A 25067-nucleotide genomic window follows, 5' to 3' on the forward strand; every position below is an offset into this window, starting at 1 on the left:
TCTCTCGCTGCCCCTTCCCCACGCATGCTCTGTCTCTCAAAAATTAATAAACATTAAAAACATAAATAAAGCGTGTTTTACTGGGCACTGGCGCTGCGGCAGGGAGCCGGGTGGGTGCTCACAGGGGTGCGGGGCAGGGCCCGGCGGGGTAGAGGCCGGGAATGGGCCGGCAGGTGGTCCCGGCTGCCCTGCTTGGCTCTGGCACCTACTGGTCGGTGTGGGACACGGCCGGGGGGCGTCATGCTCAGTAAAAGGACAACAGTTTATCTTCATGTGCAGGTTTTTATTTGCCTGTCATAATTCTGATATTTATGTACATATATATATTTCTTTTGTTTTTTGTAAAGGGCTCATCAACAGACCAAGCAAAGGCATAGAGGGACACCTTGCCTGCCAGGCAGGAGCACAGCAGAGCTGGGAGAACCAATCTTTCCTTTTTCCTTTTTTTTTTTTTTTTTTTGTCTGTTTTTATTTTTCCTAGGATGGGATCATCAAAGCTAATTGCTATAAAACCTAGAAACCACCTAGAGACTCAGACATCTGCCTACACACTAGTGGCATATGGGGGAAGGCAAGGGCACAAACTTTCAAAGTCACGGTGTATTTACATTCCCAAGGTTGAGGGGCGGGGGAAGCTGAGCACAGGAACTACTCAGACAGGGGCTGGGCGGGGTGGCTAAAGGGTTCTGGGCTGCAGGCGCTGGCAGGGGCAGTGGGGGGGGTGTGCCTGCCCCACACCCTGGCAGTGACAGAGGCCACTTGGATGCTGTCTGGTGGGCACCGAAGGCAGCGTGTGTATAGAACTCCTGGAAGCCGGCCGCGGGGCGGGGTGGGCGGTGGGAGGAAGGTGCCGATGAGAAGGACACTGGCAAGTGGGGACTCTGGGCTCTCCAGATGGCCTCCTCTGCACCCGTGGCCAGCTTGCCCAGCTCCCATCCTGGTTGGAGCAGATGGTGGGGACGCCGAGTTCTGTCCCCGGTCCCAGCCAGGCTGTGTGAAGAGCGGCCAGCCCTACTTCCTCTCTGTCCAGCCACGGCCTCTCTCTGCCCAAAGGCTGATGAGGCAGCACCTGAAGGCTCCCGATGTGTGGGTGACTGGCTCCTGGGCTGGAACAAAGCGGTGTGTGCCCAAGAAGGGGTGTGGCTGGGTTTTGGCAATAAAGTGGGGACCGGGTAGTCAGAGGGGGATCAGAGGCAGTGAGTTCCTCTCCTCTGCCCCCAACTTCAAGCCTCCCACAGGCCCGAGGTCAGAGCGGGGGGCCGAGGCCTGGTAGAGAGTGGAAGGAGCCTCTGTCCCAAGGTCAGCACAGGTGTCGGGCTTGGGAGCCTTGGCCTCTGACTCCCGTGTGGCCCAGCCCCAGGCTCCGCCCTGCCTGGCCTTGCCTGGCTGGAACCTGCTACTCTAGGGTCCCGGCAGGGTTGATGGGGGAGGCGGCGCCCGAGCTGTCATTGCCTCCCGCGGCTTCCTTCTCCTTCTTGCCGCTGTACTGGCCGATGAAGGAGCCGTCCTCATTGAACTGGACGTCCACGCTGCCCCCGTAGTCGGCCAAGCTGTCATCACTGCCCAGGGGCTTGATGTCTCCATTGAGGGATGGCTGGCTGCTGCCAAAGGCCTTCTCCTCATTGTCACTGTGGGGGCAGAGGGCAGGCAGGAGTGGGAGGCTGCCCGCCAGAGCCCGGCAGGAGCCGGCAGGTGCTAGCCCGAGGGAGGAGGCCTGGCCCAGGGTCCACCTGCCTTCCATGCGCTCTGAATGCACTGGGGCAAGGGTCCTCATCCCTGACACATACCGGGGGTGGGGGTGGGGGTGGGGGGGCAGGTGACACGCACAGCGCCAGAGGGGCAAGGCCCAGGCCTGCTCAGGATGCTGGGGGACGCGAGGAAACAAGCGGGCGCTCGGCCTGTAGGTGAGCCGGACGGGGGCGCCAGTCCAGCTGGCAGCCCTTCCACAGCCCAGAGGGGGGAAGCCGGGGAGGTGACAGGTAGGCCCAGAAACTGAGCGTCGGCATGGGGACGAACTGGGGCGTGTTGGCTTCTCCCAAAAACAGGGAGCTGCGGGGCCAGAGGGCTGGGGGCGTGCGGAGCCCCGGCAAGCGGGGGCCGATGGCACTCCCAGGCACACGGTCCTCAGGAGGGCCCCGGCTATCAGGCTCTGACAGTGTCTTCCCACCGCCCCTGTCTTACCTCTCCAGGGACCTGACATCACCCAGCGGCACAGAGAAGAGAGAGAGACAGGGTCAGATATAAGGGCGAGAGCAGTGCTGGGCGGCTGGCCAGCACCTGCTCTTACCCCCAGCTCACCTGTACTCGCCGAAGGTCTCGTCCTTCATCGGCCGGGCCTCGGAGTCCACCTGGGTGTCCTCCTTATCCTTCACTGGAGACACAGAGAAGGCCCGGCTATCCCTCCCACCCCCGCCGGACCCCGGACATCAGGCCCCATCCCCGGCTTGGGGACACGGGCGAGGCTTGCCCCCTGTGCTCCGAGGGCCCCGGGGACTCTCTCGGCAGCGCTCAGAAGCCAGGAAGTCTTCGACGTGGACCACTCACCCCACGTGGGCCTGGCTGCCGTTTGCTGCTGGTCTGCGCAGAAGCTCCCTCTGGGCCCCCCGCCTGCCCCCGACATGCCCATGCCGTCCTGCCGGAGGCTTGGGGACCGGGGGTGGGGGTCATGTACCCGCTCTACCGCCCTCACCTGAGCCCCAGGCCGGGGCTTACCTGAGTATTTGCCACCCTTGCTGCGCTTGATGAAGCAGAGGATGAGCAAGACGAGGACCAAGAGGATGATGGCGCTGATGAAGCCGATGAACCAGCCCTCGGTAGCGAAGCCAGCGGGAGGGAGTCTCACGCGGCCTGCGGGCAGATCGGGAAGACACGGAACCCGGCCCCAGGTGAGACACCCACTCCCAGCCCCTCTGCGTTGGGAACTGGCCAGGGCTGGGGGAGGACCAGGCCGGCAAACACCACAGGGGCGGGAGGGGACCGAAGCATGCTTGAAGCTGGCTGGTTGGGGAGGCCCTCGGGGGGGAGGGGGGACAGGGGGCACGGAGATTCCGGGAGGAGGAGTGGGGGCGCGGCACGGGGCCGGGGCGGAGGGACGCGTCACCGGTGCCATTGGTCTTCACGGCCATCTTTAGGAGCACCCTCTCCTTGAGCAGGTGGATCTCATAGTCTGTGTCGGGCTGCAGGTCCCACTGCGTGTAGGAGCTCTGGTTGTAGCTGACGTACTGTGGTGGCAGATGAGGGCCTGTCTTCTCGTCTGCTGGGGCGACAGGGCAGCAGAGGTGAGCAGGAGTGCCGTGCGGCGCCCTGGTTCCACACCACCCCCGGGGGGCCTTTTGTGCTCACCTCCCAGGGCTTTGAACCAGATCTGGAACCCAAAGTTGCACTGGCCCTCCTTGGGGACCCAAGAGACCACGCTGTAATTCTCGCCAGCCATGGCCGAGATGTTGCCAAAATCCGGGGTCCCTGGGGAGCAAGAGGGCGTTGTGGGACCTCGAGGCAGCCCAAGGTTGGCCATCCTGGGCCTGGCTGTCCGGCGGGGCCTTCTCAGCCCCCTCCAGCTCACCAGATAAGGCCATGGTGCCTCCTTCCCGCACAATGGCCTCTCCAGGGCCCTCTTTCGTGGTGGCTTGCAGCTGGAAACGGTACCGCAGGTGCGGGCTAAGGTTGGTCAGGTTGTGCATCCGCAGCTCAGGGTCCGGAAGGTCGAAGGACAGCTGCTCCTTGTCCCCATCATCCACTGCGAGGACAGACGGGGAGTTGGCCGTGACCTCCAGCTCCGCCCGCCCCCCAGCCGCCCTCTACTTGTCGGCCGAGCCCGGCCGGGACGACGCACGTACACGGGTGGTAAGAGAGCACGTAGCCAGTGAGCACGCCGTTGTGGCTGAGCGGGGGCTGCCAGTGCAGCAGCAGGCTGGTGTCCGACTGGCACTCCACGTGCAATGCCTCAGGGTGGCCGGGCACTGCGGAGCACAGACACGGTGGCAGGTCCTTGCCCGGCCAGCCCTGGGGGGGCGGCAGGGACAGGGCCGTGGGCTGCAAAGCTCACCTCCTTCTGGGGTGCTGAAGGTCATCTCGCTGGCAGGCCCCAGTCCTCGGCCGTTAAAGGCCTGCACCTCCAGATGATAGGAGCTGTAGGGCCGCAGGCCTCCCAGGACGGCGCTGGTGGTGTTGGCGGGCACCACCACGTGCCCTTTGTGGACATGCCTCTTGCTGTGCTTCCTCTGACTGCCCTCCCACCAGTACGTCACCTGCAGGTGGACAGGAGGCCCCGTAGGGACGGAAGGTGTCCAGCAGGGCAGACCCCCTCCCCGCTCCGGCGCAGGCTTCCCACTGCCCTGAATGGAGAACCTTTCCTCCTACCCTGATGACGCTAGGACAGCAGGTGGCAGAGGCCCGCCCCAAAGCCTGCCACTCCCGGTGGCCTCGCACCTCACCCTGGGAATCCCCTTGCCCCCACGCCTTGAACCCTTACATTGTATCCCCGAAGGTGGCCCTTGACCTGGGCTGGGTCCACGGGCCACCATCTGACCAGCACGGCACTCGAGTTAAGGATCTTGATGCCTTCCAGCTCGGGGCTTGCCTCGGGGTCTGGAAACAGCCGGTGGCATGGATGAGGGCCTGTGGCCTCCGGAGGCCAGCCCAGAACCCTCCCACAGAAGGGAGATAGATTTGGATGCTACGTGGGGGGCGGGCCGTTTGATGAGCACGGTGTGTGTACAGTGCCGGGGTCTCTCCTTGCATACTGTTTGTCGGTTCCAAGGGCAAAAATAGTACACAAAGGCGTAACCAGGAAGGATCTTGACCAGGTGATCAAAACTAACATCTCGTAATGTTCCAGATGCAGGGAAAAGAAAGAAGCAGGACAACCAGACTTGATGGGGGATCTGGGACTGGACCCCGGACCGGGGGGAAAAGACAGCACTAATTGATACAATTGGAATATCGGCTGCCAACTAGGTAAATACAGTGGTAAATCAACAGTAAATGTGCTGTCAGGATGGCACTTTGGTTATGGAAAAAAACGTCCTTACTCCTAGGATATGCTCTATGGAGAGCCCCGGCGTGGAGGGAGGAGTGTGGGCCATCTGTGTGCATTCGGGGCTCCACCCCCCCCATGGGCGGGGCCAGCCCAATACCCACCCCGCCATGGGCGGGGCCAGCCCAATACTCACAGTCTTCCCCAGAGTAGCCAATGGTAATCTGGGGCTCAGGGCCTTTGCCCTGGCTGTTGACAGCCTGGACCTTGATCTCATAAGGCACAAAGGTGGACGTGTTGGACACAACCAGGAAGGGGTCGCTCACGATCTGCTCCTGCCAGGCACCCCGCGTCCCCTGGGGGCGCCACTGGACGCGGTACTGAACCTGGGGGGCGTTCCAGTCCATCCACCTAAGCGGCTGGAGGAGGAGGAGCACCAGAGGAGCTGGTGGGCCAAGAGCACTCGCCTCCTTTGACCCCCTCCCGAGCCCAGCCATGAGCCCAGCCTCATGTCCCGTCATCTTCTGGTCCTCAGCACAGCCAGGGGTCACGGCCAACACCTGGTCCTGGCCTGATGCCCCGGGCCACGCTCAGCCCGACGGGGAGGAGGGGCGCCCTCACCTTCCAAGTGATGACCATGTTGCTGGTCTCATTCCCTTCCCCCTTCACGTCCACAGGGTTCTTCTCTGGGGCTGGAAAGTAATGTGTTAACACATCAAAGCCATGGGCTCCTGCCGAGGCTGCGAAGGCCAAGGACCAAGGAAGGAACGGCCCTTTCCAGCCCTGGGAGCCGGGAGCCAGCAGTTCTGGGGGAACCCTGCCTCCCACCTCGCACTGGAAACCTAGAAGCACAGGGGCTTGGGCACAGTCACCTCTCTAGGCCTCCTTGCAGGAGCCCAGGGGCCCTGGAGTTGGAGGCGCCCCTCCCAGGTGGCTCACCTGCCTCAGGCGTGACCACAGTCTCAGAGGCCGGGCTGGGCTCTCCAGAGCCATACTTGTTGATGGCAGTAACTCTAAAGGTGTAGTGGACATAGGGCGACAGCTTGAGGGTGGTGGAGGTCTGGTTCCCGGGCACCTTGCCCAGACTATACCATTTCTCAGGCGCCATCTCCTTGTCCTCAAATTCAATGTCATACTCTGCCAAGAAGCGAGCCAGCAATTAGGCGTGTGGCATAGAGGGGAGGGCTACATGGGGCTGTAAGTCCGGGTCTCCCTGAGGAGGGGAGGGAGCACCCAAGGCAACAGGCATTCTCAGAGTTCCAGGAGGAACTGTGAGCCCCAAACCCAGGTGCTTGCCCCGTGGGGTGGGCGGTCCTGGAGCCTTGGGCCTGGGGGGACGGAGGTCCCGCAAGGAGGGCAGGCTACCCGGGGTGGCCGTGGGGAGGTGGGTGGCGCCACGCTCAGGCCTCTTACTCTCGATGGGGGCGTTGTGGTCCTCGGCGGGTCTCCAAGACAGGCGGACCTGGCTCTGCTTCAGCAGGTGGCGGTCAGACAGCTCCAGCTGAGGCACCGGCCCGGGGCTCCCTGAGGGCCATGGAGGGTGGGTTCTCTGGCCCATACGCCAGCTGGCCACCCCCCTCCCCAGCTTGAGAAGGCCCTGCAACGTGACCCCGGGCTCTTGTGCCCAGAGGCCCGTGCCCCCCACGCCTGTAGGTCGGGAGCCCGACACTATCCTAGGACTCACCCACCACCAGGAGCTCGGCCCTGCTCTCCACTATGTCCAGCTCGGTGCCAGCCACGCAGCTATAGTTGCCCTGGTCACTGTAGTCCAGGCTGTGGATGACCAGGAGCCCGTCCTCTATGAAGTACCTGGTGGGGAGAGGGCGCACGCTTGTCCTTTTGTTCTGCTGCCCCCCTCCCCCTCTTGCCAGAACCTTCCTGCTCAAAGCAGGGGTGCTTCCCAACGGATGAGGCCAAGAGGTCTGGACATCCTGCCCTCCCCACTCTGCCCCCTTCCACCAGGCCCGGGTTGGGGCTGGGCCCGCACTTGTCATCGTCCCCAGACTCCTGCAGGTTTCGACCGTCCCCTCGCCAGGTGATGCTGTGCTGCAGGGAGGGGTCAAAGGAGGCCTGGCACGTGAATGTCACTTTTGAGCCTTTCTTCTCAATGGCACTCTGCGGCCCCTGTGTGATCTGAGTGGCATCTGGGGGCAATGATGGAAAGGGAGGGTCAGTCTGGTGTCCTCCAGAGACCATAACCCTCCCTCCTGGAGGAGCTGTTGATCACATCAGTCGGGGGCAAGGGGGGGGAAGGGGTATCATCTGACCTTTGACCTGCAGGTTAGCCACAATGGTCACATTGTTTTGGTCGTTGGCAGCCTGGCAGAAGTAGTGGCCAGTGTCGTTGGTCTGGAGCTCCCGGATGCCCAGGGTCCCGTTGGTGTAGGGGAAGAAGCGTTCATCCTGTAGCACGGTCTTCCCTTCCTTGTCTAGCCTAGTGTGAGCAGAGCAGGCCTGGCTCAGACCCCACCGGGCTGGGCTCCCCGCCCTCCCCAGCTCCCTGGGCCAGAATATGGCTTAGAGGCGCCCCCTTCCGGGAGGGTCACTCACCACTGGACGCTGGGCACAGGGGCTCCAAAGGCCTTGCACAGGAGATAGGCGGTGCTGCCCTCCACCGCCATGTATGTCTCGTTGTCTGGGGTCAGGATCTTGGCCGGAAGCTCTGGGGGAGAAGTAGTTACAGGGGACGGGGCAGGACTCAGGGTGGGGCGAGGGCCCGTGAGCATCCAGGGCAGGGCAACCTCTCCCAAGAGGGCCCTTAGGTGCTTCCCTGCACCCTACTCCCACCCCTGCCAGACTGAGCCTCTGCCTTCCAGCGTGCCTCAGAGGCGCCTCCCATCCCAAGCATCCAAGTTTTACCAATTACTTGAGCCCCACTGACAGTCGACCTCTTCCTAAAAGCCTTCCTGGCCCACCTTTGTCTTCCCTGAGGCTCCGGGAGAGGAGCCACCAGGCTGGCCTCGGGCACATCCTGGCCAGGGTGAGCCTCCGCTCAGTGACACCTGCTCAGTGACAAGCGGTGGGCCAGAGCACTCTCTAAAACTGCTTTTTCATCTGTAAATGGTGGCGAGACCCCGCCCTTCCTCCACAGCACTCCCCCCCCCCCGCCGCCCCGCCCCAGTCCCCCCGGCCGCCCCAAGCCACCGCTATTGATGGGGGTGGGCGAGACATGGGGTGGAGGGCCCCAGCGAGGAGAAAAGCAGCTGCTGGCCAAGTCAGTCTGGTGGCCTTGCCTGGTGGGCTGCGGGGACAGGTGGGTTACTCACGAACGACATAGATGTAGGCATTGGCCAGCAGCAGCCCGTGCCGGTTTCGGGCCTCACACTGGGTCACCATCGTGTCGCTGGGCTGCATGTTGCTCAGGATCAATGCTCCACGCTGGATGCGGTACTTCTGGTCCTTGGCCAGCTCTGTGTGAGCAGCAGGAGGGCGCCGAGGCCCAGGGCGGAGCAGTGAGGCACAGCGAGGCTCCTCGTCACCCTCCCCTTCCTCCCTGGGGCCCCCCAAGCTCCCTGCCCCTGTTCGAGGCCCCGCTCACCCTCCACGGGAATGCCATTGATTCTCCAGGTGACCTCGGGCTGGGGCCTCCCTTGCACTTGGCAATCCAGGCGGGCAGTCTCTCCAGGCCCATACAAATGGCTCTGGGGCTTGTGTAGCCAGTAGGGGGCAGCTGCGAGAGGTGGCGAGCTGCCCTGAGCAGGGGCGGCCGGCGGCCAGCTCTGGCCCCAGACCCAGACCCAGCCCACCCCCTGTGACAGTGGGCACTGCACACTGCCGTCCCTGGAGGTCACTCCTGGGAGGCCACGCGACCCAGGAGAGGCACCATACCCTCCACAGTGACGTAGTAGGTGTGCCGGTCGCTGCCCAGCGAGTTCTCGGCCAGGCACCGATACTCGCCGTCGTCCTCCTCCACCACGTTCAGCAGCTGCAGGGTCTTGTTGTGGTTCTGGTAGGTGACTCGGTCGGCCGGCATGGGGCCACTTGGGCGCAGCCACTTGATGGTGGGTGTGGGGCTGTCCAGGGCCACGGTGGAGGGAGGCCGAGGGAGGGGAGCACAGTGGAAGAGAGAGCGCAAGCCTGCTCAGCCCCGGCCCATGACAGAGGTCTGCTCGTGCCTGCCCACCCCCACCCGGGGCACCCAGACTCACAAGCCCTCAGCGATGCACTCCAGGACCAACGGCTGCCCCTGCAAGGCCACCAGGTGGCTGCTGGAGTTGGTGGGGAAGAGTAGGCGTGGCTTCCTGTCGATCATGCTGTTGGCTGGGAGGAGAAAAGGGGTGGGTGGCACAGCCCACCCCACCCTCCACCCACGGAGTTACCAGGCCAGGTGGATGCCCCTGTGAGGCCCTAGGGCCTCTGTTTCCTCCTCTGTTAAAGGGAGGGCCCCTTCTCTGTTCTTGCCTCCTGGGAAGGGGTCCGAACAGAGGCAAAGCGGGAGCCAAGCCATCCTGGAGGAAGACCAAGGTCGCCTGATCTTTGGGATGGGCCGTGCCAGAGCGTGAGACAGCAGGTGAGGAGGAGGGTGTATCAGAGTCTTAGGGACTCACTGGCCTTGACCCGGAGGTCAATGGGCTCCTTCTGGATGATGGTCCGAGTGCCAGGGAAGTGGGCGTGGCAGATGTAGTCCGAGTGGTTGTCCGACGTGAGCACGTTGGCAAAGTAGAGATTGCCGTTCTGGCCCATCGTCACCCGCTCATCCTGTTTGATGTGCAAGATCTCTGTGGGGGCAGGTGGGGGGCAAGGAGGCGAAGGTCAGGCCCCCGTCCGGGAAGCTGTACCCACTGACACCTCCACCCCAGGCGGCAGCCGCTCGTGGGCACCCACTGCTATTCATCCAGTAGATCCGGAGCGGCTCTGCGCTGGGTGGCGGGTGGCAGGGCAAAATCACCGATTCCCCTTCCTCCACCTCCACAGGTTTCACCGTCTCCTTCGGCCACTTGGGGGCACCTAGAAGGGACAGAGAGAGGCTGGCACTGTGGGGCCCAACTCTCCTCCCGGTCAAGGCAGGGCAGGGCAGGGGAAAGGAGGAGGGACGGCCAAGAGGGTGAGAGGGCCAGGTGGCAAGGAAGTTCACACGGTGGGAGGCAGAGACTCGGGGTCCTTTCCGGGCTCCCCACGCCGCACGCAGAGGACCAGATGGCTGTGAGGGGCCAACCCTTCACAATGCTTAGCTCCCACCCAGAGGCCTAAGATGGTTGGGGGGCGGGGGGGAGGCTGCGGTGCAGCGGTGGGGGAGGGGAGCTGCAGAAGGATGTGGGAGTCACAGACCCTTCCATCATCCTGACACAGAAACCATGGCAACAGTTCCCAAGGTAACCCGAGGGGTGGAGAGGAGAGAGGAGCATGCTCAGGAGGCAGAAAGCTCAGGGAGGACGGAATGCAGAGGGAAAACCCCAGGGACAGGGTGACACAGATAACGACGACGGAGCTGGCTGGCGGGAAGAAAGGAGGGAGACGGAGGAGCCGGGTCGGAGGTGGAGGGAGGAGGGGAGAGCAGAGGAGAGAGGCCACAGAGTGACGGGCGCAGCGGAGAGAGACGGCCCAGGGTGGGGCAGGAGATGGGGCCGCGGAGGCACGGAGGGGGCAGTGGGTCACACAGAGGCAGAGCAGGCCCGAGGGAGAGCGAGGCAGGTCAGCAAGGCCGAGGTGGGGCAAAGCCCAGAGGCAGAAACCAGGGAAGGGGAGACGGAGGGGACCAGGAAGGCAGCGCGGAAAGGGACAAAGCAAAGAAGCAGGAGGACCCTGCCGGGGAGTGAAGGGGGAAGGCGGCGGGCAGCCGGCGGAGCAGCCGGTGTCTTCCGCCCGCTAAACCAGCAGCTGGGGGCGTGTGGCCACCCCCGGCCCGGACCCCCACACACGCTCCCTGAGACCTGTTCGGGGACCCTCTCGTGTACCCCCAGGCCCTCCCAGGCCCCTGCGGTGCCTCGCACCCTCAGCCATGAGCTGGATCTCGTGAGACATGGCGGTGCCCAGCTTATTGCTGGCAAAGCAGCGGTAGGTGCCCTGGAACCTCTGGGCGAAGTTGCTGTTGTTGCCCGCGATGGTGAAGGAGCCGGAATGGGGCGCCTGGTGCACGGTCACACCCGCTTCCTCCTTGGGTTTGAAGTGGACGCCGTCCCGAGTCCAGCGGAACCTGTGGGCAGAAAAGGGCTCAGAGGCCGAAGGCCCTGGAACCCAGGACAGGGGCTGGCACAGGCTGGAGGCCACGGTGCGAGCAGCCAGGGGCCCCGGGGATGGGCCATGCAGGGCAAGGACCAGGGGACACGAGAGAGATCCGGGGCATCCGGGCGCAGAAGCTGGGCGGCCCTGGGAGGCAAGAGGACTAGAAGCTGAGGTCAGCAGTGAACAACGGGGCTTAGAAGGTGATGGTCACTCACTGCACTTCAGGTCTGCCGCTGGCCTCGCACTTGAGGCTGATGTCGTCTGTGGGGAAGACAACCAGGCGCCGTGGAGACTGTTCGGTGATGACAGGTGGTTCCATCACTGGGGACAGGATAGGGAAGAGGTGGTGAGGATGGGGTCTGGCTGGCTTCACGGCCTCGACCCCCGTCCCACTGGGAGGGAAGGCACGGTCTGAAACCCTCAGAGGCCCCAAGGCCGCGGAGGTGGGGGGGCAAGGAAGAACGAGCTGGAAACAACCCGGCTGGGCCACAGGCGGGTGGGCCATGAAAAGAGGGAGAGAAAGGGACACAGCACAAAGGTAGAAAGGGACAGAACAGAGAGGACAGCCACAAAAAGTACAAAGACATCTGAGGGAGAGATGAAGCCAGAGACAGAAACCAGGAAGTCACGGGGACAGAGGGAGCAGAGAGGACGCAGTGGCGACGAGAAGCAGGAGAGGGTACAAGAAAACCCAGGCCAGGGCAGAGACAGAACAAAGATGGCCCACGGGTGAGACAGCGGGACGAGGACCCAAGAGCCGGAAAAGGCAGCGACCCGCACAGGGCACAGGGCTCACAGAAGTGGAGCATGTGCGGCAGGGGGACTCGCTGGCACCCCTCTTCCCCGCCCCTCCCGCCCCGGGCCTGGGAAACACTCCCCCCCATCCCCCGACTTACCACGGTATCCTTCATCTAAGAAGTCCGGGCAGCAAGGGAGAGAGCGGAGAGAAATGCTGACACTTGCAGACCCCCTGGGGAAGGGGACGGAGGGAAAGGGGGCTACGGGTGGTGTCATACGGGGGGGCACAGGCCAGGCTGGGGTTGTGGGGCAGAGCAAGGCCCAGAAGGACAGGACGGTCTCGGGGTGGGCTAGGCTGCGGCCCCAGCACACAGGGAGAAATTCCTGCCTATAACAAGGAATGCCCTCTGGACAGAGGCTTGCATCCCGCAGGGGGCGGAGGCGCCGAACTGACCCCCCTCCCCCCCAGAAGGTGGGGAGGCAGGCAGCCCAGCATCCAGGGCACCCTCCCCCGCTCCAGCCCACTTCCCTCCTAATCCAATTAGCACAGCTCAGTGTTTTCAATTACCCAGGCCCAGCCTTCAGAGCCCGGCTGCCCCCGCTCTCCCGCCCCCCCCCCCCCAGCCCTGCAAAACCCTCCCAAAGGCCTGGCTGCATCCGAGTTTCCATTGCCTGCAGGGCTGACTCCAGTCTTTTCTTTCTCCCCTTCCTTCCTCCGGGCAACGGCCACCAAGTTGCCCGGGGCTGAGGCCAGAGCTGCTGCTTCCCTGCCACAGGACTCGGGCCCAGCACCAACCAGGGCGGCTGTGAGGAGGGGAGAGGAGGCGGGGAGGCAGGACGGGGAAGGCAGGAGTGCACAGCCTCTGAAAGCTTTGTCTCTGCAGAAGACCTCAGTCGCGGGTCCCCTGGAGAGAGGAGGAGGCTCCCGGGGGACACTGCAGAGGGAGCCGGGGCTGGGGAGGGGCCAGTACAGGCAGCCTAGAGCAAGAGACAGTGACCGGGACGGAGAAAGTCGCCTGGGTGGAGGAAGACGGGGAAAGAGACAAAGGGGCCCAGGGGCAGGGAGAGAGACAGCTCTAGCTGGAGGGCAGGTTCCTACAGGGCAGCACCGGGTGCCCAGAGCGGCCCACTTCTCTCTTTCTCCAAACTCTCCCCGCCCCTCCCTCCACAGACGGACACACCCGGCCAGACGGCCCCGTCGCTGTGGCAGCAGGGCAGGCCAGGCGGGTGCCCAGGGTGAGGCCTGAAAAGCGACCAAGAGGAGACGGAGGGGAAGGAGGACGAGCACATGTGTGTGAGTCCAGGCACACATGTGAATGCTCGGGAGTGTACCGCGCGCAGAACGTTTGTGTGTGAGTGTGTTTGCATATGGGTGCGTCTTGACAGAGTACGTCTGAAGGCCGTGCGTGTGCCTCCGTTCAGTACTGTACACCTGCTTCTGTGTGTACGGATGACTCTGTTCCTTTGTGTCTAAATCCCTCGCTTGTGTGTGTGTGCGTGTGTGTGTGTGTGCCTCCTATGCGTCTTCTCCGGGGGCTCTGCCCTGTCTGTATATCTGTGCCTGGTTGGATACAGGTGGCTCGTCTGTGTCTACCCACGTATGCATCTATGTCCATCTGCCACAGGGAATCGGCACAGGCACGACTGCACGTACCTCCGTGTGCATATCCCAGGGGACATCCCCACCCTTTGTCCCATCCGTCCCTCTCCACCTCCTCCAAACCCTTGGCTGCCTCCCCCCAGCACCAGGTGTCCTCCAAGCCCGCCTCCCTCGGCCCCTACCCCATTCCTGGCATAGACAGTGTTCCCCAGCGCCAGCCCCCGGCCCATCTTTCAGGGACACTGGCCTCCCCCAGGTCCGGGCTCAGAGACAAAGGTGGCAAGGTGAGGGAGAGAGGACTGGAGCCACCAAGGAGTAGGCTCGAGATACACAAATGCTGCTGCCCTGCGAGATGCCCCTCACACAAGCCCAACAGCCACTCACAGCAGTGTGTTTACACTTCCTGCTCATACTGGGGAGAACACATCATCACGGTGACACAGACTCCACACGCAAATGGGTACTCACAGATGGCCCCAGCTCACATGCACGCACAACCCACTATAATCAAATGCTAACAAACACCTGCAGACCTTCACAGACCTGACCAACAAGTAACAGTTACAGCGACTCACAAACTTATCCATGTAGGAAATCAAAATCACACTCAATAGCCACACCTAGTCGATCACAACCACACACATCCACACACACCAAATATACTGTCTGTGCAACTCACAAGCATACACAAATACTCATGTTTTGTCACAAGCCCCCAGTCATACTCCCTAACACCCGCACACCTACCCACGACCCTCCACGGACGGAAAGCTCCAGCAGTCTCACCCCTTCAGCCCCACCCAATCGTCAGGATTTACAAAACTGCCGGGCCTTTGTAAGGTGTCTTGTCCTGTGGCAGTTCACACACAGAGCTACCAGAGGCCGAAGATGAGATTACTCAGGTCAGAAACAGGGCAAAACTTGAATCCAGGCCTTTGCACAAGCTAGCCCAGGACTGGGGGCCGGCCCCGTTCTCCTGCCCGCCACAACACCGGGGGAGGGTGGGGGAGAGCGGGCCAAGGGAGAGCACCGAGGGGGCCCTTCCGGCGCCAAGCCCGCTGTCCGTGGTCCTGAAACCGCCCTCCCCCGCCCGCGCCGGTCCCCTGTCCGTGGTGCTGACACACCCCGCGTCTTCCACCCTGTCCTTCTCTCCAGAGGTCCGGGGTACCTCCTGTCCACTCTGTACCCAGGAAAGTAGAGGGGAGGGTCCAGAGCCGGCAGAAGGTGAGGAGGCAGAAGATAAAAGAGGAGCCCAGCGCGGCGGCGAAGGGAGGCGTCAAGGCTCCCTCCAACTACTCACATTCCTCGGGGATCTGGATGAGCAGGCAGGGGCTGCACAGAAGGAGAGGCCACAAGTACCGCAGCGACACGGCCATCTTCCCGGCGGCGCCGGCGGCTCGGCACGGCACAGCCGGCCGGGCTCGGCTCAGGCTCCGGCCGGAGGGAAGGGGGCTGGTGGGCGGCTTGGGGCGGGAGCCAGGGGTGGGGGCACTGGGAGTGGGAAGGAGGGAAAGGAAGGGTGGGGGAGGAGAGAGGAGAGAACGGACGACTTTAGTGACTAACATCTGGGCGAGCCCGGGCTCCTGGCCCCGCCCTCCGCCCCGCCCCCAGTGGGCCAGCTCCCCCATCCCTCCCTCTCCCGCACCTTGGAGGGAGAAACCTAGAAGTCTTAGCACTGGTTAGGCCTCCAGGTTGCCTTTCATTCCCTTTCTCCTCTCCGTCTGTGCTTCCACACCAGCTGCCTCTTCAGCATCAACTTGTTGCCCCAATCAGCTCCCCTGGGCATGCCACAGGCCACTCTGTGCATGAGTGTGGATGTGGATGGGCATGTAGCCAAATATACACATTAGTATTTATGTGGCTGTGCGTGTGCATGCAGGAGCACATTTGTATATGTCTTTTCTGGAAAGGGGGTGTGTGTCTGCAAGAATCAACGCATGGGTCTAGATAGCTGCATGTGCACACGAGAGCATGTGTGTGTCTTCTTGTGTGTCTGTACCTCTGGGGGATGAATCCTCGTGTCTGCTATCTCTGTGTGTGCACACAAGCATGAGTGCACGTGTATGTAGAGAAGAACTCTCGTCGGTCTCATTGCTGTGGGTTTCAGAGCCAACTGATCTCTGGGTGGTGTTCAGGCCTACAAAGCTGGTGGGGGACAGGGAGGTCTTGGGAAGTGGGGACTGGGAAGGGAGGAAAGGGGCCCGGGAGGGTGGCATTTCACAGAACAGGTTGAGGAAATGGAAGAAGGGGGAAGGAAGCCTGACCTCAAGATGTGGCAGGAGGAAGGGAAGTAGGAGAACACCTCTCTGCTGTCCCTCATGCCCCGGGGGGGGGGGGGGGAGGCAATAGAGGTGACTGTGGCCTCTCCCTTCCAGATGCTCCAAGCCAGGGTCAGGAGGAGCTCTGAGACAGTGTTTCTGTCACCTCTCATGTGTCTGGCAGGCCCGGGTCTTTTTCTGAGTCTTCAGGGCTCAACTGCTAGATGTGTTCACCCCAGCCCAAGTGACACCAGCCATACCCACATTCTCCCTGCATGCAAGAAGCCCTGAAGACCGGAGGCCCAGGGAAGCTGGGGGGGGGGGGCGGGGATTCTCTGCCATGACTACAAGAGGAAACACACTCCCAAGAAGACAGCTGTATTTGACTCCAAACAGGAAGGGGTGTGAGAAAGAGACAAGGAGAGAAAGTGCAGGTGGGGTAAGAGTAGGTTGCTGGTTGACAGAGAGCTTGGAGGCTGGAGCTGGGGTCTGGATGCACTCTCCAAGACCATACTGGACATCTTCATTGTGCCCAGCCAACACCTTATCAAAGGGGGACGAGGCCTCATCCAGAATGCTGAAGGGGAGGGGAGGGAGGCCTGGAATGCCATGCTAAGGCATCTAGACTCTGTCAGGAAGGGACTAGGAGACATAAATTGGTTTAGTGTAAGGGGACCTGACAAGAGTGGGGAGTTCAATAGACTGCCTGGGGGCTCAGTCGGGGAAATGGATGGTGGTGAACAGCTGGAGGGGGAGGTGGAGAAGCATCAGGACAGGTCAACATGGATGGGCCGAAGGCCAAGAGAAGGACTCAGAGGGCAGGAAGTGGCGAACGCGAGGCCAGTTCCCAACTTGCAAGAACTGAGCTGGGGCCCAGAAGGAAGGAGCAAACAGCAGACCTGTTCTGCCCCACCTTCCCCCACAAAGCCCGGACAAGCAGGGTGGGCCCCAGGCGGCCTTGGCCTCCACTTCAAGGCCTGTAGGAAACAGTAGGAGACTCAGATCAGAGGGCAGGCGATCAAACGACAACCTTGGGAGCTCTGAGCACTCTAGTCTTAGAAGGGGGGAGGGGAGAGAAACCAGCTAGGGGAAGCTCAAAGAAGGGCCTTCCTGAACAGAGGAGGCCAGGGAGCTCCCTTTGCTGGAATGATGATCACGGTCATGGGAACTCGTCTTTGTCCTCAAAATCTAGGCTCCCAGGATCGGGTTTGGCATATATGCCCTGGATGTATATGCAGGGAAAATGCAGTACTTCCGAGCCCCTGGCTCCCCATTCTCTGCCCCATCCCGATGTCCCACAGTCTCACACCCAACCTCTTTTAGTCTCCTGGCATTTGCCACCCAGCTTGCCGCCTTCCCGGGGAACTCAGACAGGCAGGAGCCAGAAGGTTGAGGCCCCTGACAGCTGGGAGGGGGCTCTGCCTCTTCCCCTCCCACCGCTGCTGGGTCTCTGATCTCTCATCATTCCTCAGGCAATTACAGAGCCAGCAGCTCAGGTTGTCGGCTCAGCAGGCCCCCCAACCCCCATCAGCACCTCCAGGGGCAAGGAAGGCGAGAGTGTTCCACAAGCTGGTGTACAGATGGAGCCAAGGCCACGTCTGCGAGGGGTGGGGATGGGCTGGGGAAGACTGAAGGGTGACAGACAGGGTGAGAAAGAGGCAGGAGGGAGCAGGAGAGGCTGAGGAGAGGGGCTGGGGGAGGGAGGGCAGGGAATGGGAGACAAAGACAGGATGCTGGACCACCACCACGGTAACCAAGATGGAGAAATCCAGCAACAGAGACAGGCATCGGGGAAAGGGTGAGAGAAAAGGAGTACAAAGGGTGAGAGGTGGCTGCAGAAAGCCCTGATGGGAAATGGTCCAAAGAGCAAGAAGAGTGAGTGGTGTGTGTGCGTGCACATGTGCACAGACGTGGTGGTGCCTCCTTGAGTGTCCTTGTCCCTGGGGGGGGGGGGAGCATGCCAGGCAAGGGACTGGGAGGGAGGAGGGAGGCGGGCCCAAGTAGGGGGGCTTCTTGGGCTTAGAGGTCAGGCTGTACTGACAGGCAGGGCAGAGAGACAAACAGCAGAGAAGCTGTTGAGCCAGGACCAGAGACACAAAGCCCACGACAACAGAGACAGAGCAGCAGGTCCCTGGCCACTTGTGGCACTGGGGCTAGGAGACAGTTGTAAGGCAAGATGAATGAGCCACTGCTGGCTGGCCCTCCTGGAGGAGGTGGGGACCCCCACAGCAGGAAGGGAGAAGCACTCAGAGTGAGCAGCCGCCCGGCTGGAGGTAGGCGCCCACACGTCTCCAGGCACAACCGTGAGTGTCCATGTGCATGCCCGCACTTTGTGCTGGGGCGATGCACAACAAAGGCAGGCTGATCCTGAGTGGGTCTAGCTGGGAACCCATCCCCCCGGACACACCGCACTGCACAGGCAAGAAGAAAGGGCGTGGCAGGCACCGAGGCAGACTGCTGTCCGCTGGAGCCTGCACAGACACTCAGGGCTCAGGGCGGCAGAGGAGCCACGCCCCTTGCTGCACCCTCAGTCCCTGGGTCCCCTGGGGAGTCTTCTCCTCTGGCCTCCTGTCCTCTTACTGAGGGGGACTTGGAAGGTCGTGGGTTGAAGCCGAGATCTGGGGTGGCTGCTTTCCTCCCTGACTCCCTGACCATACACACACACACACACACACACACACACACACCCCTCACGAACCTTCAAGGGTGTCCCGCGTCAAGGGTGTCCCGCGTGAGTGAGTGCCCAGGTCCTGTGTAGGGTCCTCCGTGTCCCTCCCATCTGATAGAAATGGAGTCCCTCCAGGGGCACGTAGCCAGAGGGCCCTCCAGCTCAATGTCTGTTGAGAATGGCAGCTTCCCATGGCCCGGCAGGCCCACCAGGGGCAGGGCTGGGGGCTCAGCTGGGGCTCAGTGCCCCAGGTGTGTGAGACGGTCAGGGTGTGGGTGCTGGGTCCACGTCCTTGAGGCTCAGGGAGTGAGCGCATGGGGGCATCCATGCCCGGGCTGTCTGCCAGAAGGGCTGGTGGGGGCCTTTGAGCCCGTCGGTGCGTATATGAGGGTATGGGTGTCACCTCCACCCTACGCACTATGTTCCTTTAAGGCTCCTCCTCGCCCTCCCTCCCCCCAGGCTGTGGCTGGCGGGTTTCCATGGAGATGGAGCCCAACTCCCTCCACTGGCAGCAGAGAGGAAAGCCTGCCTGCCTGCCTATCTGCCTGCAGCAGCCTAATGGGTTAGATAATACATAAAGGAGGCTGCTGGGTGGGAGCCCCCACAGGTATCTGGGGCCTGGAAGTGCTAAAGGACTGCCACCTTGTCCTCTGTGGCTCCCACCGCCTCGCCCCTCCCAAGGCACTCCCCAGAGTGAGCCCACGGCCCCCTCAAGGCTGCAGTCTCCAAGGCAACAGCAGCTCACCTGTAATGGACCATTCTCCTTAAAGGATGAGGAAGGGGTGGGACAGAGGTTAACCCTTCATGGGAGAGCAGTGAGAACAGACCGTCTCCACTGGGGAAGGAAGGGGGCATCTCACCATCTGCGGCCAGAACGGCTTTTCTCCACCCCCTCACGTGTGTGTCTCAGTCAGGTACCCCATTTTATTAAATAAATCCATGGATACCACTTACCACACGCCAGGGCTCTTCCAAGCACGTTTACACACATCGCCCAATGAATCCTTAAAATCACCCTGGAGAAGGAGGCCCTATCATTACCCCAATTTTACAGATTAGGGAACTGAGGCTCAGAGAACCAGAGCACAGTGTCCAAGGTCACAGAGCTGGCACTAACATTCACCAGGCATAAGGTTCTAGATGGCGTGGAGGTTCCCAAAGCCACCAAAGACTACCCTGGCAGGGGGGAGGTCAGCTTGCCTCTCAGGCATGTGTAAGGCATGTGTACGTGTGTTCCCAGAGGGCCAGGGGCCTGGACGAGGATGGCCTCCAAGCCGTCCTGTCCCCTAGGGAAGGGCTGATTTGCTAGGCAGATGGCAGGCAAATGGAGGGGGGGGCAGGGATGGAAATCTTGGGAGGAGGCCACGTGGAAGTAGGATGTGACCCATATCACGCCTCAGCACAGAGCAGGGACCATCTCATCCCTAGGCCTTGGGCTTTACTCGACCCACCATTCAAGGACACCACCCAAAGAGAAGGTAAATTCCTTTCTCTATTAAGCTTGGGGACAGCGTGCAGAAGGGGAAACTGAGGCCCAGGAGAGCAGAGGCCAAGACTCATAGAATGCCAGTGCTACAGCCAAGTTTCCCATGCACAGTTGGGGAAACTGAGGCCCACAGCCCGAAAGCTGCCTCCCTCGATGCCCTCTAAGCCTCCCCTTCGACTTTGGAAAGCGGGCTGAAAACAAGACCAGAATACCCCCCATACACACCTGAGAAATGAACCTGGCACTAGAGGGGGCTTCGGGGGCCAGGCTAGAGGGCACAGCGTATCTCTCATTGCTATGGGCTGGCGGGGCCTGTCGCTAGAGCAGGCAGGCGGTGCAGGGAAGGTGCTGCTCAGATACGTCAGTCCGGGGACACCTGGACCAAAAGGGCGGGTGGGGGCGCCTAAAAATGGCTCAGAGACTGCCAGGCCCCTCCGGCCCCCTCGCGGCTCCCCACTGCCAAAGGGCTAAAGAACAGAGGGGGCCCAGGAAGCCTGGGGTAGACAATGGGGCCTCTGTTGTCCCCAGGGCCTCAGCATTCCTAAGGCATGAACGCAGGAGGCCAGGGGAGGGGTCAGAGGGCACCCCCCCACACACAGCGGGAAGCCCCACATCATGCGCGTCATGCATCGGGCATGCCAGCCTCTGTGCCACCGCCATCAGTCCTGCCCCTTCCCCCACACAGGCCCATGGGGCATCTGAGGGGACCCATTCGGGCACAGAAGGATCTGTGTGCCCACGCTCTCTCACGAACACACACAAATGCACACATGCAACCAGATAGATGATCCCCACACATGCAAAGAGGAATACCGGAAGCTACGCACACGCCCATGCCCAACATCGCCCCCATGCAAACATCCAGCCTGGCTGCCCTCTCCCAATGGGCCTAGCTCCGAAGGCTCTAGACGGGAGAGCTGAGGGAGGGGCTCCTGGTAACTCATCTCCTCCCTTCAAGCTCAATCAGACCGACATCAAGATGGACAGGCTCAGAAGGCCCCCCTGGCTGAGTGCACAAAGCCCAGGACGCTGCCGCCTCCTGCTCCACCCAATCCAAGGCTGACAAAGCCGTCCGTCCTCGGTGGGTTTAGGGACAGAGGCTGGCATGAGCCGCTGAGAGGCAGGACAGTGGCTGGGCGCTCCCTCGGAAGCTTCAAGACCTAGAGAGAACACGAGGGCCCAGGCGGGCTCCCGAGGCCCTGGGTGGGGGGAACTGGACAAAGAAAAGCTTCTGGAAAGGCCAGCAGCCCAGAGCCTTCCCCTGCAGAGGGACCCCCCCCTCCCCCCTACCATCTGACCATAGCCTTTAGGAAGCCACAAAGATCCTGTTGATATCTGGGGAGAAGGCAGGCTGGCCTTGCTAACTGCCTGACCCCCGGTCCTCTGGCTGGTGGCCAGCAGGCGCCTCCTGTCCACCCCTCAGGTCAGATGAGGCCCCTACGGGCAGTGTGGGCCCAACCCAAAGGCATGAGCAGTCACCCCGGTGCTGAGGCTCAGAGCTGGGGCCAAGCTCAGGGCCATGGGGAGTGGGGCAGGGGAGAAGCAGAGAGAGAAGATAGGCAGAAGGGGAGGGGTGGGGCAGGCAGAGGAAGGGGGAGAGAAGGAGGGGAGTAGTGCCCTCCCCACAGCGAAACTCAACTGAGTGGGGAGAGGGAGGGGGACCTGGAGAGGTGGGTGGCTGGCAAGGAGAGCGCAAGGGGGGGCGCGGGGAGGGCAGAAGAAGGGAGGCGTCCAGAATGGGGCAAGTCAGAGCAAGCAGGAGGGTGGAAGACTGGAGGGCAGGGCCTGCTGAGGGCCCATCCCAGCGGGCCCCACCCAGGGACCCAAGCCCGGCCTTCCCAATCACGGGCAGGAGTGGGCAGGGCAAAGACAGCTGCCAGCCTGTGACCCTAGAGGGGGGATCAGACCCGCCACCTCCCCCATTGTCTGACTCACAGGGTGGGGCAGGGCCCCTGGGACTGCACTCCGGCTGTCACCTCCCCCCTCGCTCCTGCAGAGGTCTGCACCGGACCCCCATCTCTACTCCATTCTCCCCCAGCGCATGCCCCTCCCCAGGCCCCCAGACAGCCCTGGAAACGCATCCCCCTCATCCCCAAACTGTTCAATCTTTTGCCCAAGAAGGGGGTCCGGCAAAAGCTGCCATCACCTTTGCCCTGGCTCTCCTGGAGGCTGGCCTGGCACTGATGCGTGACTGGCACGGCCTGGTTGGGCCTCTCCGCGAGGCCATGCGGCCCTCACTGCTCAGAAGAGGGCCCCGAGACGTGCTTTCCAGCTGCGGCCATTTAGAGTGGCCCCAGAGATGTTGGTCTTGAAAGGGACCTTGGAGATGAATGTGATAGCCAAGAGGGCTGAGACTCAAAGCAGGGAAGGGACCGAGGGTCCCAAGTCACTGGGCTGGAGAGTGGCAGGTATGGCACACGGGGCTGCTCCCTCCAGCCTCCCCAGCCGGCACTGCCCAAGTGGGTGCCATGGAAGGCACCCACCCCAGCGGCAGAAAGAGGCTTAACAGGAGAACAGTCCGATGCCCCTGCCCACTGGAGTAGACCTTGGACCAGGCCTTCCGTCACTCCTTGCTTCCCTTTTCCCTTCAGATAGTCACAAAGGAAAAAAGAAAAGCAATTCGTACCCTCTGAGGACAAAGATGGTGTTGGGCTGGTTTGTTACCGGTTTTTCCATCAGTGGCACGGAGCCTGGCCCAAGTGGGCACTTGCCCAGCAAATGACCGTCCACACCACGGCCACCGAGCTCCCGGCCGGGGAGCTCATCACTGTGCAGGAAGGGGACCCTGCCGCCTCGGGGCGCGCGCCGTGCACACACTCGCACACTCGGTGCTCTGCAGGGGGCTGGGGGGCTGGGGGAGGAGCCTCTGGGGAGCGGCCCGTAGCAAAGCAAAGAGACTGAGGCCGGGGTGTGCTGAGCGGTGATCAGATCACCAGCGCTCCTTAATTTCTTTTGTTCTTTTCTGTATATTTCAAGCGTGCCACAGTAAGATGCATTACTTCTGGGGTCGCGCACACACAGACACAAGTGAGTAGGGAGAGAAGGACGAGAAAGCAGCAAACAGAAACGACGGAGGAGCCAGAGGGTGCTGCTGGTCTCAGCCCCGATGCCAACTTGCCTTGTGGCCGTAGAAAGCCAAGAGCCCCTGGAGGCTGGGGAGCCCAGGGGTGCGCGTGTGGGTGCTTCATGGGTGCAGTGCCAGGTGAGAGGCTGGGCCAGACCGAGTCCCGCCGCCCACAGCAAGGAGCTGATCGGGAGAGAGAGGCCCCGACGGGCCCCTGCCGCAGCCACCCCATAAGGGACAAGAAACACGAAGCTCGGCAGCAGTTTGTGGGAAGAAAGGCTGACTGGCTTATTCAGTGTCAGGGCCACGTGAGTCAGCAGAGATGGCACTGGGTTGCCCAGAAGCCCCTGCCCTTTGGGTGGAGTTAACTGGAAGCAGGGCACCTACTTGGAGGGGGGTGTCAGGCCTGCGACTCCTCGGGGCTGGCAGATGGCCCTGGGCCTGCCTCCCGAAGACAGACAGGCAGTGAGGAGCCGGGCTCCAGATACCCTGTAGGGGGCGGCAGGTTGCACCACGGTGCTCTTTGCAACCCCTGCCAACGGAGAGATCCCCAAAATCGACCCTAGGGAGGGGGGAGGAGGAATTGCAGGCCCCTCCCATAACAGAACCGAGATAGAAAGACTTGGCAAAAGACCCGCAGTGGGCAGGGACATCGCCATGGGCACCTTGCTTTCCAGAATCCCTGGCCGCGAGCCAATGAGACCCTCCCTCCCTCACCTGTCCCCCACAGACCCGCATTCTACACCCCTGTGCACAGCCGCCCATCTGTTGGTGCCCGGGCTGACCTCACACGGTGCGCCCTTTCTTAGCCACAAGAGCCTGCGGAAACTGAGGCCGCGGACACACCCTGCGCCTCCGCAGGAGGAGACCCTGGTCCCGGGGCAGGCTTTCGCAGGGGAGCCCCGGGGAGTCCAGGCTGGGGTTTGGAAAGAAGAGGGAGGAGAACAAAGCCCCCCTTCCCCACCCCTCCGCCTCGGGGCGGAGGGCCAGGCAGCGCCCTGCCCCGTCCTCACCCCTCCCCCATGGCAGGGGCAGCCTAGGCCAGCCCCTACCACGCAGGCGACGGGATTTTCAGCCAAACAGAGCCGTCGGCTGGGGAAGAGGGGCAGCCACGCCCAGGGCCACACCCCACGGCGGCCGATGGGGGGTCACTCGGCCCGCACCGCGCTCCCTTTCTCACACACGCGCACACACCCGTAGGGACGTGCCAACTTGGGCCCCCCACCTGCCCGCACGGGCCCTGCCTGACTCCCCGCTTGGTGTCCCTCTCCAGATCGGCATCTTGGGCGTCGCCCAGGTACCGCTCACCTGTCCGGCTCCGGCCCCCGGCCTCCCTCCCCCGCCCGGCTCCCGTCCGTGGGGCCCGGAGCCCGGTGCCCGGCCTGGGTGGGGCTCCAGCCGCCCAGCCCGCAACTGCGGGCAGAGCCGTGCGGCGCTCCTAGCTCTCGTCCCCCGACCCCGGCCGGGCAGGGCTGGGACGGGGGGCCGGGGACGCCGCAGCCGCAGCCGGGGCGCGAGGGCAGGCCTGCCCGGCTTACCTGCGCTGCGGCCGCCGCTCGGGCTGCCCGCCCAGCCTCCGCGCACGCCGGCCTCGGACCCGCTGCCGGAGCGCGTCTGCGATGCCGATGCTGCGGCGGCAGCGGCGGCGGGGCGGGGCGGGCGTGCGCGCAGGGGAGGGGGAGGGGAGCGCAGGGGAGGCGGGGGAGGAGGGAGTGAGATCACCTCCCCCGCCGCCCGCTCCGCCCCGCCGCGCCCTCGCCCCTCGTCTCCGCGGACCCCGGCTTCCGAGCCGGGCTGCCGAGCCCGGAGCGGGCTGGGAGTCCCCTGTGGTCCCCGCCCCCCGCGGGACCTCCGGGGGACCCCCGCCGCCAGGTCCCGCCGGACCTGCGCCCGCAGTCCCGAAGTCCCTGGCCCAGGAGTGCCCCGCATCCGGGCGCCCGCGCTGCAGTGTTGGCTCGGGGCAGGGATCGCGGGGTCGGGGTGCCCCCGGGGCGCGGGGCTGGGCGGTGGAGAGAGGAGTCGGCTGGGGAAACATCCCCCAGCCCTTTCCCGGCCCTCGAGGGCGCTGATGAGCGACGGGCACCCACACGCAACGGGTCCCGGCCGCACCCTGGTC

General features: G+C 62.9%; 1 protein-coding gene across 3 annotated transcripts; it reads right to left on the minus strand.

The window, feature by feature from the left end:
- Window positions 1-262: 262 nt before the first annotated feature.
- On the minus strand, window positions 263-24626 carry L1CAM (L1 cell adhesion molecule). Of its 3 annotated transcripts, none has more exons than XM_053201879.1 (28): window positions 24490-24626; window positions 14776-14966; window positions 12034-12048; window positions 11353-11458; window positions 10906-11108; window positions 9800-9922; window positions 9523-9693; window positions 9124-9235; window positions 8804-8988; window positions 8514-8645; window positions 8242-8385; window positions 7526-7637; window positions 7243-7409; window positions 6963-7119; window positions 6660-6784; window positions 6389-6499; window positions 5915-6112; window positions 5597-5667; window positions 5172-5394; window positions 4472-4587; window positions 4046-4247; window positions 3837-3959; window positions 3563-3736; window positions 3343-3462; window positions 3101-3253; window positions 2713-2847; window positions 2299-2371; window positions 263-1628 (listed from the first exon to the last, which is right to left on the minus strand). In XM_053201879.1, the coding sequence occupies exons 2-28, from the start codon at window positions 14849-14851 to the stop codon at window positions 1397-1399; spliced, it is 3759 nt and encodes a 1252-aa protein (XP_053057854.1). In that variant the 5' UTR covers window positions 14852-14966; window positions 24490-24626; the 3' UTR covers window positions 263-1396. The 3 variants fall into 3 exon arrangements, with proteins under 3 accessions (XP_053057854.1, XP_053057855.1, XP_026909045.1); XM_053201880.1 differs by lacking the exon at window positions 24490-24626 and adding an exon at window positions 15121-15266; XM_027053244.2 differs by lacking the exons at window positions 12034-12048; window positions 24490-24626.
- Between the last annotated feature and the right edge of the window lie 441 nt (window positions 24627-25067).

This window comes from Acinonyx jubatus, chromosome X, assembly GCF_027475565.1.
Source record: "Acinonyx jubatus isolate Ajub_Pintada_27869175 chromosome X, VMU_Ajub_asm_v1.0, whole genome shotgun sequence".
NCBI lineage: Eukaryota > Metazoa > Chordata > Mammalia > Carnivora > Felidae > Acinonyx > Acinonyx jubatus.